Source organism: Platichthys flesus, chromosome 21 (assembly GCF_949316205.1).
Source record: "Platichthys flesus chromosome 21, fPlaFle2.1, whole genome shotgun sequence".
NCBI lineage: Eukaryota > Metazoa > Chordata > Actinopteri > Pleuronectiformes > Pleuronectidae > Platichthys > Platichthys flesus.
In genome coordinates this window covers 3515467-3528730 of record NC_084965.1, presented here as the reverse complement: position 1 = coordinate 3528730, position 13264 = coordinate 3515467, and the positions used below count along the sequence as shown (strand labels likewise).

Sequence of the window (13264 nt, the reverse complement as noted above, 5' to 3'; positions counted from 1 at the left end):
AAAATATCTTGGTTAGCGACCATTGGTTGTACTATTTTTCATGATGCATTGTGGGAAACAATGAGAGCACGTTAAATCACTAAACATTTGGAAAACACTTCAAAATGGCGATATAGTGATTAGTGGGTGATTTCAGTCAAACTTAGGCCCAATTGCTTTTGTAAAATACTATTTCTTGAAGGTTCCTAGCTTTAGTTTTTATATTTATCAAGTATATGTGATAGTGGCATCAATTGAACTATCTGCAAAGAGACTGACACAGATGGAAAATACAGTGGGTAGGTTCCCACTTAATATGGCAGCAGTTTAATGAGACAGAAAAAAACCTAATGCTATAAGAAACAAAAATGCAAACACAAGATGAGCCATGAACTCAACATGTGAGAATAATAACCTCAGTAGTTGTGAAACACGGTCAACCACTGTTTCTCAGAAAAATACAGTGTGTTCCCCACAGAGCTTTTAAATCAGCTGCTCGAGTCTGAGCTCTCTCACTCCGTTACAAGTCTTTATAATCTTTCACAAATATGTCCGAGGCTTTTATCATGCAGCGGCAAAACAAAACATTACCTCACTTCATCTGAACCCACCAGTTCAAACTCATTTGACTTGAACCATTAAGAGGGTGATTGCTGGTTATTACAACTCTTCACTGTGAGAACGACCAGATGCTCTTTTTTTTGTCAAGGTCAGAATCGGAGGAGGAGGAGGAGGAGGAGGAGGGGGGAGGAGGGGGGGTTGGAATTTGTGTAGCCACCAGGCACTTGGAGGCTCTGCAGTGACGCGGCACCTGCAATCAGAAAAGACACAAAATGGAGTCCCAGCTGGCCCCACATCAGTGGGAGTCAAAAGGCCGGGGGAGGAGAAGAGGACGCTTCAGGCTCGATTAGGCCCACGTCCTGTCTCCAGCTTCAGCTCTGAGATTCATCACCATGAGTCATTAGCACCAAATTCACAGCTGCCACTCAAACGCAGGTTATTTCTGGAAATGCTCTAAAAAAGGGGTGGTGTGCAAAACCAAATAGTCCATAAGGTCCTTTTTCAAATCAGGATTTGCAGAATCACATTGTGTCCTGGTGACGAGAAGCTGCACTGACATTTGTATAACTCAGGAGCTGGTCCTTCAGGCTGTAAACCAGCTGCGAGGTGGTTGACTGCTGCCTCCGGTGGCGTTAAATGTTCCTACACTGTCCACAGCCCTCGACCACCTGCCTCTGTCCTGGTTGCTTTCAGGGATAAATGAAGGGATGAGAGTGAGACAGAGAAGTGATGAGGAATGACTGAATGAGTTCATAGCAGGAGGTGGTGGAGTGAGGGGGGGATGGAGGGACTGGGATGTGTGAGTGAAAGATAAGCAGATATCTGGCAGGTGAACAGCACTGACAGTGACAGAACCCGGGTGCAGCCCCGGTAATGGCTCGGCACGAGTCGTTTGTCACTCGGCGTGAAAAGCAAACACAACAGGAAAGCGGCGGCGACACTTTGCACTGACACTCGCCATCGCCGGAGGATATTTTAACAAGCTGTGCCATCCATCTGCACATCTGCTGCTGTCCACTGCTCTGGTCCAGACACTGGATACATCACCTTCCAGCTGCATCACACAGCTTTTGTGTAAGATTTTTTTTTTTTAGCATCATAAGATCTGGGATGAGGTGTTTACCTTTACCCTTATCTTCTAGTGTAGAGGACACATAACCAATAGCTCCATTAAAGGCCGTATATAGATGTTTCTGATACAGGACATATTTTCATTTGTTGGCAGGTTTGGAAACATTAAGTACACACATGAATGCAGTTTTAAATTACAGTGCATGAAAACACCTTCAGTTAAACATAAAGTAACACAGCCAATGCAGAAAATGTAAAATCGTCCATCCACCATTTTGGATCAGAGGAGAGTTGAAATGAATTGTCTTATGTGGGAGCACTGCCATCTTGTGGGTGTTTATAACACTACACACAAGCTCTTACATAGTTTTAAAAAATCCATTATTGAAATCAACTGTACATAAATGTGCATAACGGTAAAAAAACATACGTCCACATCTTCTCAGGTTAGAATGCTACGTGTATATATACTCTATATATATTTAAATCTTCTGGTCCTCAGGAAAAAAGCAAAGCTACATAAGCACATTGAAATCCATCAGTTCAGGTTGAGAGGAAAACTAACTCAAGATTTGGAAGAAGGCTTCTAATGTTCAATCAACCTATTAAGATACTGTCTGCAGCGCCCCCCAGCTGCTGCAGGTGAGAATGCGACACCCTGGGCCGTTTCCCTGAGATGGGCAGGAGCTCGCCGTTGGCTTTCATCTGGTCTATCCTCCTGGACAGGTCCGAGTCACTGTCGATGACCAAGGTGCACCTCTGGGCGTAGCTGACCAGAGTCTCCTCTCCCTGGCGGAACATGCCCACCAGGGGGAGCATGTCTTTGCCGGCCAGGTGCAGCTCGGCGATTGACGCCGTGTTCGCGATGGTGTTGCGGTCGATGCCAAGGTGGCGGAAGGCTTCGCTCATGTTCTTCTTCTTGATGAAGGACGACAGGACCTGCTTGTAGCGGTGGATCACGTACTGGACACCTGTAGCTGGTGGACACAAGGGACAGGGTCACTATTCGGTTATTGGGATATGAGCCAATTATATAAGTAGCCATGTATAAACTATTAATATACGTTATTTCCGATGTGATGTGAAATAGATACTTCAGCTCTAAACTTTAGATCTATTGGAGATTACCTCTCTTCCTGCTGTAGTCCTTCCCTCTCCTCGACCTTCTCTTGTCCTTGTGATGTTTCCTCCGTCTGTGTTCGCTCGACGCCGCTGAAACTTCCGACAAGTCGGACGCCTCGGAGCCGCTGCCGCTGGCGTCGGAGGAGCTGGACGAAGCTCTTTCTCTCTTCCGAGACTTGCTCTCCGAGTGCTGCACCTTGCTCGGTTTGGGCGCTGTGTGAAAAAGAGAAGTGATGGATGAGAATAAGTCGAAACAGAACCAGTAAGTCCACGCTGCTTCGGACACCGACCCTCTGTGACTGGACTGGGGCAGGCGAACGTGGGCATGGAGCGGTTGCTTGTGAGGTTCTCGATCTGGCTCCTCAGGAAGCGGCGGTCCTGCACCAGGTCCTCCACCTGCCGCTCCAGGGCGGAGATGCGCTCCTGCTTGCTCTCCAGCATGCACTGCAGCTTGGTGATGGTCAGCAGCACCCGGGGGGGCAGGCTCTCTGCATGTGAGGCAGCTGCAGAGACACACACACAGGTTGTGTAGTTTATAGTATAGACTTTAAATCTTCTAAATAGTCAGGAACATGGTCTGACTGGTTCTACTCCCCCTCTGTTGCTGGTTACCTGGCATGGCGCTGCTGGGTGTGTTGTCCTGCACAGAATCGGCCGAGGCTCCCGACTGGAAGTTCTCCCACTTGAAGATGCGGAGGTCATCCTGCTCCTGCTTCAGCCAGGCCGGAGAGCCGAGCCGCTCCTTGGTCCGCACGGAGCTGGAGTCGATCTCCACGCAGGGGGAGTAGCCCGACGGCTCCTGCTGCCACACGGACGACATCTCCTCCAACCTGGAGAAGAAAACATGTTTGGTGATGAGAGGTTTGAAATGTTCCGATTAGTGTTTCATTTTCAAAATCAGGACTGATACTTCCAAGACCTATTAATGTATTTTGAATCCTGCCAATGAAGGATTCTGATTAACTATATCACAACAAGCGCCTCAGAACATTTCTTCCTGTTTTAAAAAGAAACAGAAACTTCCAGCTGCAGCACTTGAACTCTGACTACAGCTGTTACCATCACGACGAGGTTCGGATATTGTAATTATGAGCTCTGATTCCAGCAATTAAGAGATTTACGAAATACAGCTTCTATAATTATAGATATGCGACGCCAAAATTACCTCTATGTTTCTATACTTAACAAATCAATGGTGTTCATCAGTTTCATGGCTCCACTGTAAGAAATGAGCTCATGTTTGTATGATTCTTAATTCCACATCTTAATTTCTGCATGAAGAGAAAAACATGAACTGATGTGATACTTGATGAGTTTTTAGAAAAGCACATGAATCAAGTCCCGTGTGGAAACATGAGAACAAGACATTAATAATCGAGACCTGAGCTGTTTTCATGTGAATTCAATGTAATCTTCAATAACTGGTTAACATGACATCATCAGGTTTGTGGCTCTTCACTTAATGATTGATCGATAACAGTTGAGATTTTATTACCACAGAGTCTGATGCTTGTACCTTTGTACTAAATAACTTAATGATGGAGACAAAAACAATCCAGAGCTGATGATTTATTAATCCAGAGCCACGTGAGTTCATGATATATGACACATCATTGACAATGTGATGAATCCTGCATTAGTTAAACATTCACTAATAATGAGAAGATGGCTGCGGATATGCAATCAGCAACAAATACAAACATTCTGACCAGTTTTTGGTAATAAAAAGTTATTTCAGAAAAGTGTCTCTCCAGATTTAAAGTGTAACATGTGAATATCACTTAGAGGCTCCACGTTGTTCCACTGAGGATTATTCTTATCTTCTCCATTTAATGACAGTGTCTGATTCAGAACTTCGGTGGAATCAAATATCAAGAGGTCCCAGCCAGTGGAGACATGAAACCTGTAATTTCCACGACTTGTAAGTTCTGCACCTGGTTTTCACTGAGTCCAGCTCTAAGGGTCTGAGAAACTGTGACGTGTTATTAAAGCTGCAGGAGAAGCAGTTTAGTAAATAATGAAAAAGTAATACTGGAGCCATGGAGCATAAAGCCAATGATCAGGCCACTGTGAGTTTAATGATTACTGGTTAATGAATGTTAACTCTCAGTTACTGATTCATAAGCCACAAGATCAAGAGGAGCAAGAAGAGAACAACACTTTCAGGTAGAAGAGAATTCATAAGATTTAAGAGGTGGATTAAAATCTGCAGGCAAGAAGGGATTTCCACCAGGTGCTTGATAAAAGTGGGTTCAATCGAAGTATAGTAGTAGTATTGTCGTTTTCTTAGTGGTAGTAAGTAGTACTTTTGTTGCAGTAAGTGTCCATCACGCTTCTCTGGACGTTTCATTGGAGCTGATGCTGAATGGACCAGTGACATGTGCAAGTTGTTGTTGCTGCAGCATCATCCAAACACAATGAAGGAGTGAGTGCTGCAGTGATCAGTCTGCACCTGACACAACGTGTTCACATGGGATCGACTCCCATGAGAATAAGATGCTGCAATAAACTTTCCATCTTCCTGTTGAGATATCTGTGGATTCGAACCCTCACACAGCAGGTTGGTCTGCAGGTTGATCACCTGTCACTCATGATTTGTCAGTGTGTTATTAGTGGGGAATTTTAAAAATGACATAAGTTATAAACCTTACATGATGCATGTAGAGGAGTCATGCTCGTGGGCTGCAAAGAGAGCGAAGCACTTCTCCTTGCAGTGGTTTTTAATTATCTCCCACCAAGATGGATGCTAATGACTGTAATTACCAGAGAAAAGGAGCAACAAAGGCCGAGGAACAGAGAGAAGCACGTACCTTCAGCAGAGTCCAGGGGATCCGACTAACACCTGGAACGCTCCTGCGCCTCTGGATGATGGAGTCCGACTCTGGATTCACCGTTTATCAACAAAATAAACAGACGAGTGGAGGAAGCACGAGAGAGAGGGAGAGGGAGGGAGAGAGAGGGAGAGAGAGGGGAGGATAACGGTGCCTTCAGGTGCTGCATGGAAGCTCGTAATTCTCACCACTGTGCCACAGGACAAGTCTCACCAAATACTTACTTGTTGTTGTTTATTCTTTTATCCATCAAAGTATAATAACTTAAAATAAAGATTTACCGGTAATAGAGACTTTTATTTACTTTCTATTTTATTTTACTAGGCATTTATTATTATTATTAGGAATATTATTCGTGATAATGATGATAAACCCTCTATATATAAATACACCTTTTTCTTTTCAATTTCTAAAAGGACCTCATGTAACAGAGATAATGATTCAGATTTCATTGGAAAAAAATACTTTTAAATTTCCAATCCTTCTTACCTTTATGCCAACTTCATATTGCACATTTAGAAAAGCAGGCATGTATGTATTTTACATTTCTACTTTTCTTGTCTACAGAATTGTATTTTGTTCTTTAAAATTTTCATTTGTAATACATTCTCAAACCCACAGTTCACTGGGTTAAACTCTAATGGAGACTCATAATACCAAATGTGTCAGGCAGACATTTTGGAAAGTGTGGAAAAAGTAAAGCATTTTTCCTACAGAGCTAAAGGCATGTATTCTCACCTGCTGGGGATGATTGGATTCTACTGACCTTCCACACTTCTCACAGGAATTAGCCTCATACCTGCTCACCAGAGTTGCACATAGAGCAAGAACAGACGTTCAGGAATTGGGAATGAATGAGGATTTTGTTCACAATGAAACCCTCACACTCATTTAAAATCACCTGAGATCCTTGGATCCGGCATAAAAATAAACCCGTCAATCAATAAACATTGGATTCAAACAACATTCAAATAAAGCAACAGGGACACGATGAAGTTACAGGCCTTTTTTATTTGCAGTGAAACTAAAAGTCTTTGGCTACAGAGAGTGAAACAATAATCCCACGACCACACTGACGTCATTTACTTGTGTATCTACTTTTGCAAACTGTTTGACAATAGTGGTCATTTCAACAAATCTCAGCTGCCTTATATAGACACAAAAGAAACAGACGTTGAGTCAGGTTTCTCCTCTGGTATATAACCTCTGGCCTACTTGAAACAGTCCGCTAAATAAAGCTATATATTAAAACGTCTACTGTGTTAGGTGGAAAATTAAAAAAAAATCACATCAAGATTGAGGTTTATTTGGATTTGTCAAGTTTTTATAGTTGTACTGGATAAAAATGCAACATATCGTAAATCAATGTAGAGTTTCTCTCAATAAGCAACTAATAAAATATATCATCTGTTTTTCTCTCCACTCATCCATTCACATAACATCTCACTTCCTTCATGATCCCGGCTGATGTTCCTCCAAACACACGTTCACATTTCTTCAATTCAAAGCTTCAATCGTTTCAACAGCAGACAAAGTTTAACAGTCACTGGAGTTAGAGGGTGAAAGGAAACGGCCCCGGGGGGGAATAACTAAGCATTAATAGAGAATTATTTAGTTATAGACATGTAATACTTATACGATGGTAAATATATAACACTAAGTATGAATTGTAGGTTATAGGAGAGTGTAAGGGCCAGGACATAGTCTGGACCTAAAGATGGATGACATGACTGGCCCTCTGGTGGTTGGCTGCAGTATAGGCCCTTAACCTCCCCCATGTTAGAACAAGGGAAAAGGACATAGTACATGTTAAATATGTTTTTTTCTCAAAGATATGTTCTGTTATTTTGGTTTTAATTAGTAATTTGATTTTATAAAAACAAGTGAAACGTCATGATTGACACATTTGTTGAGATTTAGACTCATTTATACTTTATTCTCGAAATGCAAAATATTAAAAAGTACATTTCTTCTATGTTTTTCCTCCTCTTCTTCTCTTTTCTTAAATACTCTATACTGTGTAGATTGTATATTTGCAGCAGCAGGTCTCACTCTGGCTTTAGCTTTAGATTAGATTCATTCTACCAAGTCTTGAATCACCTGATCACATCGGTACAATCACATCAGCGTGACTACAGTTCACTCCGGTAATAAAACTTGGTGCTTGTTTACGGTGACTGAAAATAACTGGTCACTGTGTAAAATGCTGTAAAAGGTGTTAAGAAGTGAAAGGTTAAAAACAGACGATAGGAAACTGGCAGCGATTGACGGACACAGTGATAGAAAAGGAAATACACTTTGATTTCTGTGAAAGTAAAAAACACAGAGTTACCCACATGCACTCAGTTTGGACGAGACATGAGCCGGGTTACTTCCTCCGTCAGCTCCACCCTCCTGCTCCCCACGCCACATGGAGGCCGAGCAGTGTTTGTTAGTGTGTTTAGGACAGAGGACAGCAGCGACGTCGGGACACACGTCTTCTGCCGTCTCCGTCTTTCCCCCCCTTGATGCTGTGCCTGCGTCTCTCAGTGGCAGATGGCCAGGAGGAGGCGCTTGAAGTCACCGCCGCACTCGTCCCTCAGGGCGTCCTTCAGGGACACGTCGTACTTCTCCAGGTACAAGTCTTTGATGGTCTCCAGGTCAAACTGTGGACAGAGGGAAAAACCTTTAGAGGACGAGGGGCAGAACACAACATGTGAGAACTACGAGATATTTGGTTACACCAGTGGTTTTAACCTTCAGCCAGACTTGTGAAATGAAATGTTGTGTTACCTCAGCGCGACACACGATGATGCGGATGAGCGTGTCCTCATCAGTTCCTGCTCCTTTCATCGCCTTGTTCAGACGCCGGGCGAAGTAGAGCTGAGGATTCTTAGCGACTCTCACTGTGAGGACAGAGGAAAAGGTTTCATTAAAAACTCCTCAGCTCCTCTTCAGTCAAAAATAAATGAGCTGCACATACGGGTGATGCATTCAATGGCCCCATTTTTAAGTAAGTTAAAGTGAGTTTTGAGTATTTTCAACACGCCACACTTTGTGTTTCGCACTCACCGAGAGCAACGTAGCATTTCTTCAGAGTCCCAGAAGTCTCGTTCTGGATGGCGTCCAGGATTTCAGTTCCCGAGAGCTGTGGAGACAACAGGTGAAGTTACAGCGATGAAGTTTAATTTTCCAGCTCCACAAGTTCCTTCAGTTTCACATCGGATTAGTAATTTATCAAAATGTGTGAAGTCAAGGTCATTAAAAAAAAAATGTTCAGGACATTGAGAGCCGCAGGGAGAGTGCAGTTCAAATGATCCCTGTTTAATTAACACATGTCACACAACAACTGATCCTGGATTTCACTGCAGACGCAGCGACACACAAACCGACCAGCGACACACAAACCGACCAGCGACACACAAACCGACCAGCGACACACAAACCGACCAGCGACACACAAACCGACCTGCTCATATGCCTTGAACGTGGCCTGGAGCTGGAGGTAGTTCCTGGAGGCCAGAATGTGGCTGAAGGTCGACTCATCTGTCCCGAAGCCGCCCTCGCCGGCCTGAAACACATTATATCTCTCATTTTACACTGCTCACCGATCGGCACATCGGTGAGGACGTGTTGCAGAGGAGGACGGTACCTCAAACAGGGCAGTGGCATCTTGTTCGGCAAGTTCCTCGTCCACCTCGTAGCTCTCGTCTCGCTCGCCCTGGATTTAGAAGCAGAGGTTTTTTGCTGTGTAGTGAAAAGTTAGTGTCTGACTCATGCAACTGAATCTGCTCTGTGTGTGTGTGTGTGTCGGGTGGGGGGTGGGGGGGGTTCATAGGGCATAACTGGGCACAGGGAGAGTGAGCTCCATTTCAGTGCCGGGACACATGGAAGGAGTTCAGTTACACGAGGGCAGCCGCTCACCTGCATCAGAGCCGTGAGGAGTTTCCTAACGTCTCCGCTCGTGTCGCCCTCGATATCGGCTTCCAGGTCCCGTTCATGCACTGAGGATAAAAATAAATAAATATGACTTGTGAGTATTTAAAGACGAGGCCTACACACTTAGATACTCATTCAGTGCTTCTAATGTGTAACTCTCTTCAACCTGTCCTGTTTGCTCAAGTTAATAATTGTCCCACTTTCCAAGGCGGACCTGTTTTCTTTCCTAAATCACACGTCCTTGTGAGTCCACTGCCTTTTAGTTTCATGAGACCAGGATCTTCATTGAAGGATTCATGATTTCTGGAAATATAACTGAGCAAGTAGGCGACCAGATGAACATGGACAAAGACTGCAAAGCTCTCAAACAGTCACAAGGAGAGAGGTTATTAAAATCTGCACAATGAGCGAGCTGCTAATAACAGAGTGCACGGAAGCTAGTGTAAATAATAACTACTGCTATAACTTCTGCTGTGGGCTGTGGCGTCACTCCTGTACTTTGCACTGTGACTCGTGGTCCCGGTCTCAAACCGACGTGATTCAGGCCCCAGCGGGACGCAGCCTAGTTATCAAACAAACCCTCTCAGCCGAACTATGATTACCAGAGTCGCTTCAGCTCCTTGTACAGAATGACTCAGGGCAACGTGGCAGAGAGACACGGGTGTGTTTAGGATTTACTCCAGGATTGAGCCGTTGCTTTTGGAAAATTCAAGGAGAGGAGGAGAAATCAAGACTCTAGGAAATCCTACTTTAATGCAGCGATAAGAACCGATCTCACAATGAAACAGGAAGTTACAGCAGGATGGGCCTTGACTAAACAAAATGTGACTGTTCTTCAGGGACAAGAATAGTGTCTGAATGTCTCCCACGTCGGCCCCTGATGAGTCAACCTCCAAAGTTCCCAGAGTTCATGACACAAGGATCGGAAATAGGACATTTATCCACATGTTCATGAATGCAACACCTAGTGGGATTTCGTCTTACCCTGAAAGTAGCATTCCTTGAACATGGCGATGTCCTGGTGCAAACACAAGAATATCAAGTTAGATATTTCAGTATATTTCTTAACTTGTTTGTCACTGATTCAATTTTATTTAGTTAATTTGCAACTTGCTTCGTTGGTGGCCGTGCAGAGGATTTCCACCAGCACATCTTCGTCGGTTCCCGCCCCCTTCATCGCCTTCCTCAGCTCCTTCACGGCGTAGACGAGGGGCGTGTCCAGCATGGCGATGATGGCCTTCTCGAAGTTTCCAGTCAACTCGCTCTTCAGGACGTCCACCAGCTCCTGACACAGAGACACAGGACGTTATGTTTTCACTAATGTCCATCTGTCTGTTGGATGGTGATGAAAGACAATGTGGTTTCATATGGGGACTGTTGGGCCCTATTAGAGGTTTACGCTCTAGTTAGTGCTGTGGTCAAGAGAAAGGTATAGAAATGGAAGAGAAATGCAGATATATCAAAATTAAACTATAATGAAATGGTTCCTTGTGTTAAAAACAATATGGTAATTTAATTAATAACAGTGTGTGTGTCGCTGAATCCCACTTACATCGTCATACTTGTCACAATAAGCCTGTTTGATCTCCTGACGCTGAAAAGCGCCGCGGTTTGCCAGAATGTCAATAATGGCCTGTTCATCAGTTCCTGGGAAAAAACAAAAAAAACACAAACAGATGCAGTAGAAGAAGAAACTGTTTAGTTCACAAGTATAAAACTCAAACGTATTCCCAACTCACCGAACCCTTTGCAGGCCTTGCGGATGGCCTTGATGTCCTTCATGACATCAAAGTCCTCGTAAGGCACGATTGTTGGCTGAGGAAACAAAACATGGATGTTACTACAGAAACTCTGAAGCTCAGACCAGTGATTGAATCAATATAAGTCAAGATTCGTGTCATGACAGCGATGCAGGAGCAGCTGGCTGGTGGGGGGAGGGGAGGAGTGGGACACAATGCTTCAGTTGAGGAATCCGGGGGCCAGAGGTCTTTAAACAAACTTGGTGGGGGCTGAACGAATGCCAGCAGTACTCAAAGTGCGGCTCAGGGGCCCACGGGGGTCTGAGAGGAGATTCAGAGGGTCCCCTCAGTGGAAACACATCAAATCTAACAGGAAAGAGCAGGAACTGTGTCTGACTTTAATCAGATCGAGGTAAAGTGTCTGTGTGATGCTTGTTCGGGTCTGAACAACAAGATCTCTGTATGAAAAACTACTTTAATGTACAGCTGATGCTATTATGATCCAATAATGTAAACTTTGGAGTAGATCCAGATAAAGAGAAAGATCCACGAATCTTCTTTTCACACGGCGAGATTATATGAGCTCTGAGGTTTGTTTGTTTATTTGTTTATTTTTTTAAATCTCACGATTAAGCTAAAACTACTGAACCCATTTCCACCAAACTTTGTTTTGAGTGCAGATGTGGATTCAGGGGCAGATGCTGGATTTGGTTTCATTTTTTTAACCATGTTTTATGAGAAATTAATTGATAAGAACTAGAGAAACATGTGTAAATAGGTTATTTGGCCATTGCATAATAAGTGCAACTATAAAGGACATGGACATAAAGTGGAGAAGTACCAAAAAAAGAGTAAAGACTATGATTTAAATCACCCCCCCACCTCTTGCACTCTCACTCTTGCATAGCACGCACACACTCATTCATATCGTCTAACGGAGCAGTGATGAATTCCGCAGGGGAGTGGCTCCTCTCCTCTGCGTAAAAAAACCCACTCACGGTTTTCTGCCACACTGTCATTCAGTATCAAACGAATAAAGATAAAACACCAAACACAGTGAAAGTGAAACCTGATAATTTCAATCCAGACACGACAACACGGATTTATCTGGATTTACTCTCTTTGCGCAGTAACTGAGGATCCGAACTGAGCCGCTGCAGTTTTCGGTCCTTTACGCAAAGTGCGCAACTCGTGACAGAGCTTCATATCTCTCAGAATGTGAATCCACAGAGTCTCACGTGGATCCTGGAGATCCACTGGATCCAAATCTAAAGAGTCGATCTCTCTCAGATCAGCTGATGGTTCAGATTGAATCATCACCGTTATTTCTCCTCGGTGCGTCTGACGCGTAAACATCTCTAATCCGAACATCGTGTTTCCTCACCTGACAGTTCCCCATGTCGTTGATCGGTCTGGATCAGGCGGCTGCAGATCGGTGGAGACTGGAGGACTAGTTAGTTCGGTTGGTTAGTTGCTCAGATCCTCTTCTCAACGAACTGCGGCCCGAGCCTGCAGGAACCAGAGCGTGACGTCACGACCACCGCCGGGGTTAACCGTTTGCATCCAAGAGAGAAATCAGCACAGTGTCAGTGTGCGTGGTTTTAATACTTTACTTTGTACAATTCTGTGGATACAGTCTGTGGAAATAAAGTTGTATTATTTATGTTTATATATTTATTTAAGTTATCATTGAATTTTGTAAAACAAATCATAAAAGTGGAACAAAACTCTCCTTTTTGTTTAAAAGAACTTGAAATTCAAGGTGTGACTCAGACAACTTGACATTTGTGACAAGTAGCCTAATTTTTCCTGGAACTTTTGTATCATATATGTCTTTTATTCTCATTGGTCTCATGTATAAATATACTAAGTTCTCTTTTTTATTTTTAGCGAATGTATTATTAGTCCTCTTGTTTTTTTTAATCTTACATGATGATTTTATATTAAGTATTTTTAAGCTTTTTAGCATTTTAAATTCTTAAATACTCTATTTTGTTTTGAGAGTTTTTACACTTTACAGACGTGTCTGGGGTCTAGGGGTGG

At 43.5% G+C, this 13264-nt stretch overlaps 2 protein-coding genes and 1 long non-coding RNA gene across 4 annotated transcripts; 1 reads left to right on the top strand and 2 right to left on the bottom strand.

Moving 5' to 3' along the window:
• Nucleotides 1-266: 266 nt before the first annotated feature.
• Nucleotides 267-6041, bottom strand: LOC133932553 (coiled-coil domain-containing protein 106-like). Its single transcript, XM_062379283.1, has 5 exons — nt 5544-6041; nt 3346-3563; nt 3024-3236; nt 2740-2946; nt 267-2588 (listed from the first exon to the last, which is right to left on the bottom strand). The coding sequence occupies exons 2-5, from the start codon at nt 3551-3553 to the stop codon at nt 2209-2211; spliced, it is 1008 nt and encodes a 335-aa protein (XP_062235267.1). The 5' UTR covers nt 3554-3563; nt 5544-6041; the 3' UTR covers nt 267-2208.
• A 514-nt stretch (nt 6042-6555) lies between these two features.
• anxa13 (annexin A13) lies at nt 6556-12763 on the bottom strand. 2 transcript variants are annotated; one of them, XM_062379284.1, is made up of 11 exons: nt 12606-12763; nt 11222-11297; nt 11035-11129; nt 10597-10767; nt 10467-10500; nt 9468-9547; nt 9196-9264; nt 9013-9114; nt 8616-8691; nt 8337-8449; nt 6556-8209 (listed from the first exon to the last, which is right to left on the bottom strand). In XM_062379284.1, the coding sequence occupies exons 1-11, from the start codon at nt 12618-12620 to the stop codon at nt 8090-8092; spliced, it is 951 nt and encodes a 316-aa protein (XP_062235268.1). In that variant the 5' UTR covers nt 12621-12763; the 3' UTR covers nt 6556-8089. The 2 variants fall into 2 exon arrangements, with proteins under 2 accessions (XP_062235268.1, XP_062235269.1); XM_062379285.1 differs by having other exon boundaries at nt 10597-10764.
• On the top strand, nt 9439-10968 carry LOC133932556 (uncharacterized). Its single transcript, XR_009911963.1, has 2 exons — nt 9439-9576; nt 10581-10968. It is a non-coding gene; the product is annotated as an uncharacterized LOC133932556 (long non-coding RNA).
• Nucleotides 12764-13264: the final 501 nt, after the last annotated feature.

Coding starts and splice junctions, on each gene's coding strand:
- LOC133932553 (XM_062379283.1), bottom strand. CDS start 3,553: ATGTCGTCCGTGTGGCAGCAGGAGCCGTCGGGCTACTCCCCCTGCGTG. Junction 3,237..3,345: donor ACCCAGCAGCGCCATGCCAG/GTAACCAGCAAC, acceptor GTGTCTCTGCAG/CTGCCTCACATGCAGAGAGC. Junction 2,947..3,023: donor CCCCAGTCCAGTCACAGAGG/GTCGGTGTCCGA, acceptor TTTTTCACACAG/CGCCCAAACCGAGCAAGGTG.
- anxa13 (XM_062379284.1), bottom strand. Junction 10,768..11,034: donor ATTGTGACAAGTATGACGAT/GTAAGTGGGATT, acceptor TCTCTGTGTCAG/GAGCTGGTGGACGTCCTGAA. Junction 9,265..9,467: donor TCCTCACGGCTCTGATGCAG/GTGAGCGGCTGC, acceptor TTCTAAATCCAG/GGCGAGCGAGACGAGAGCTA.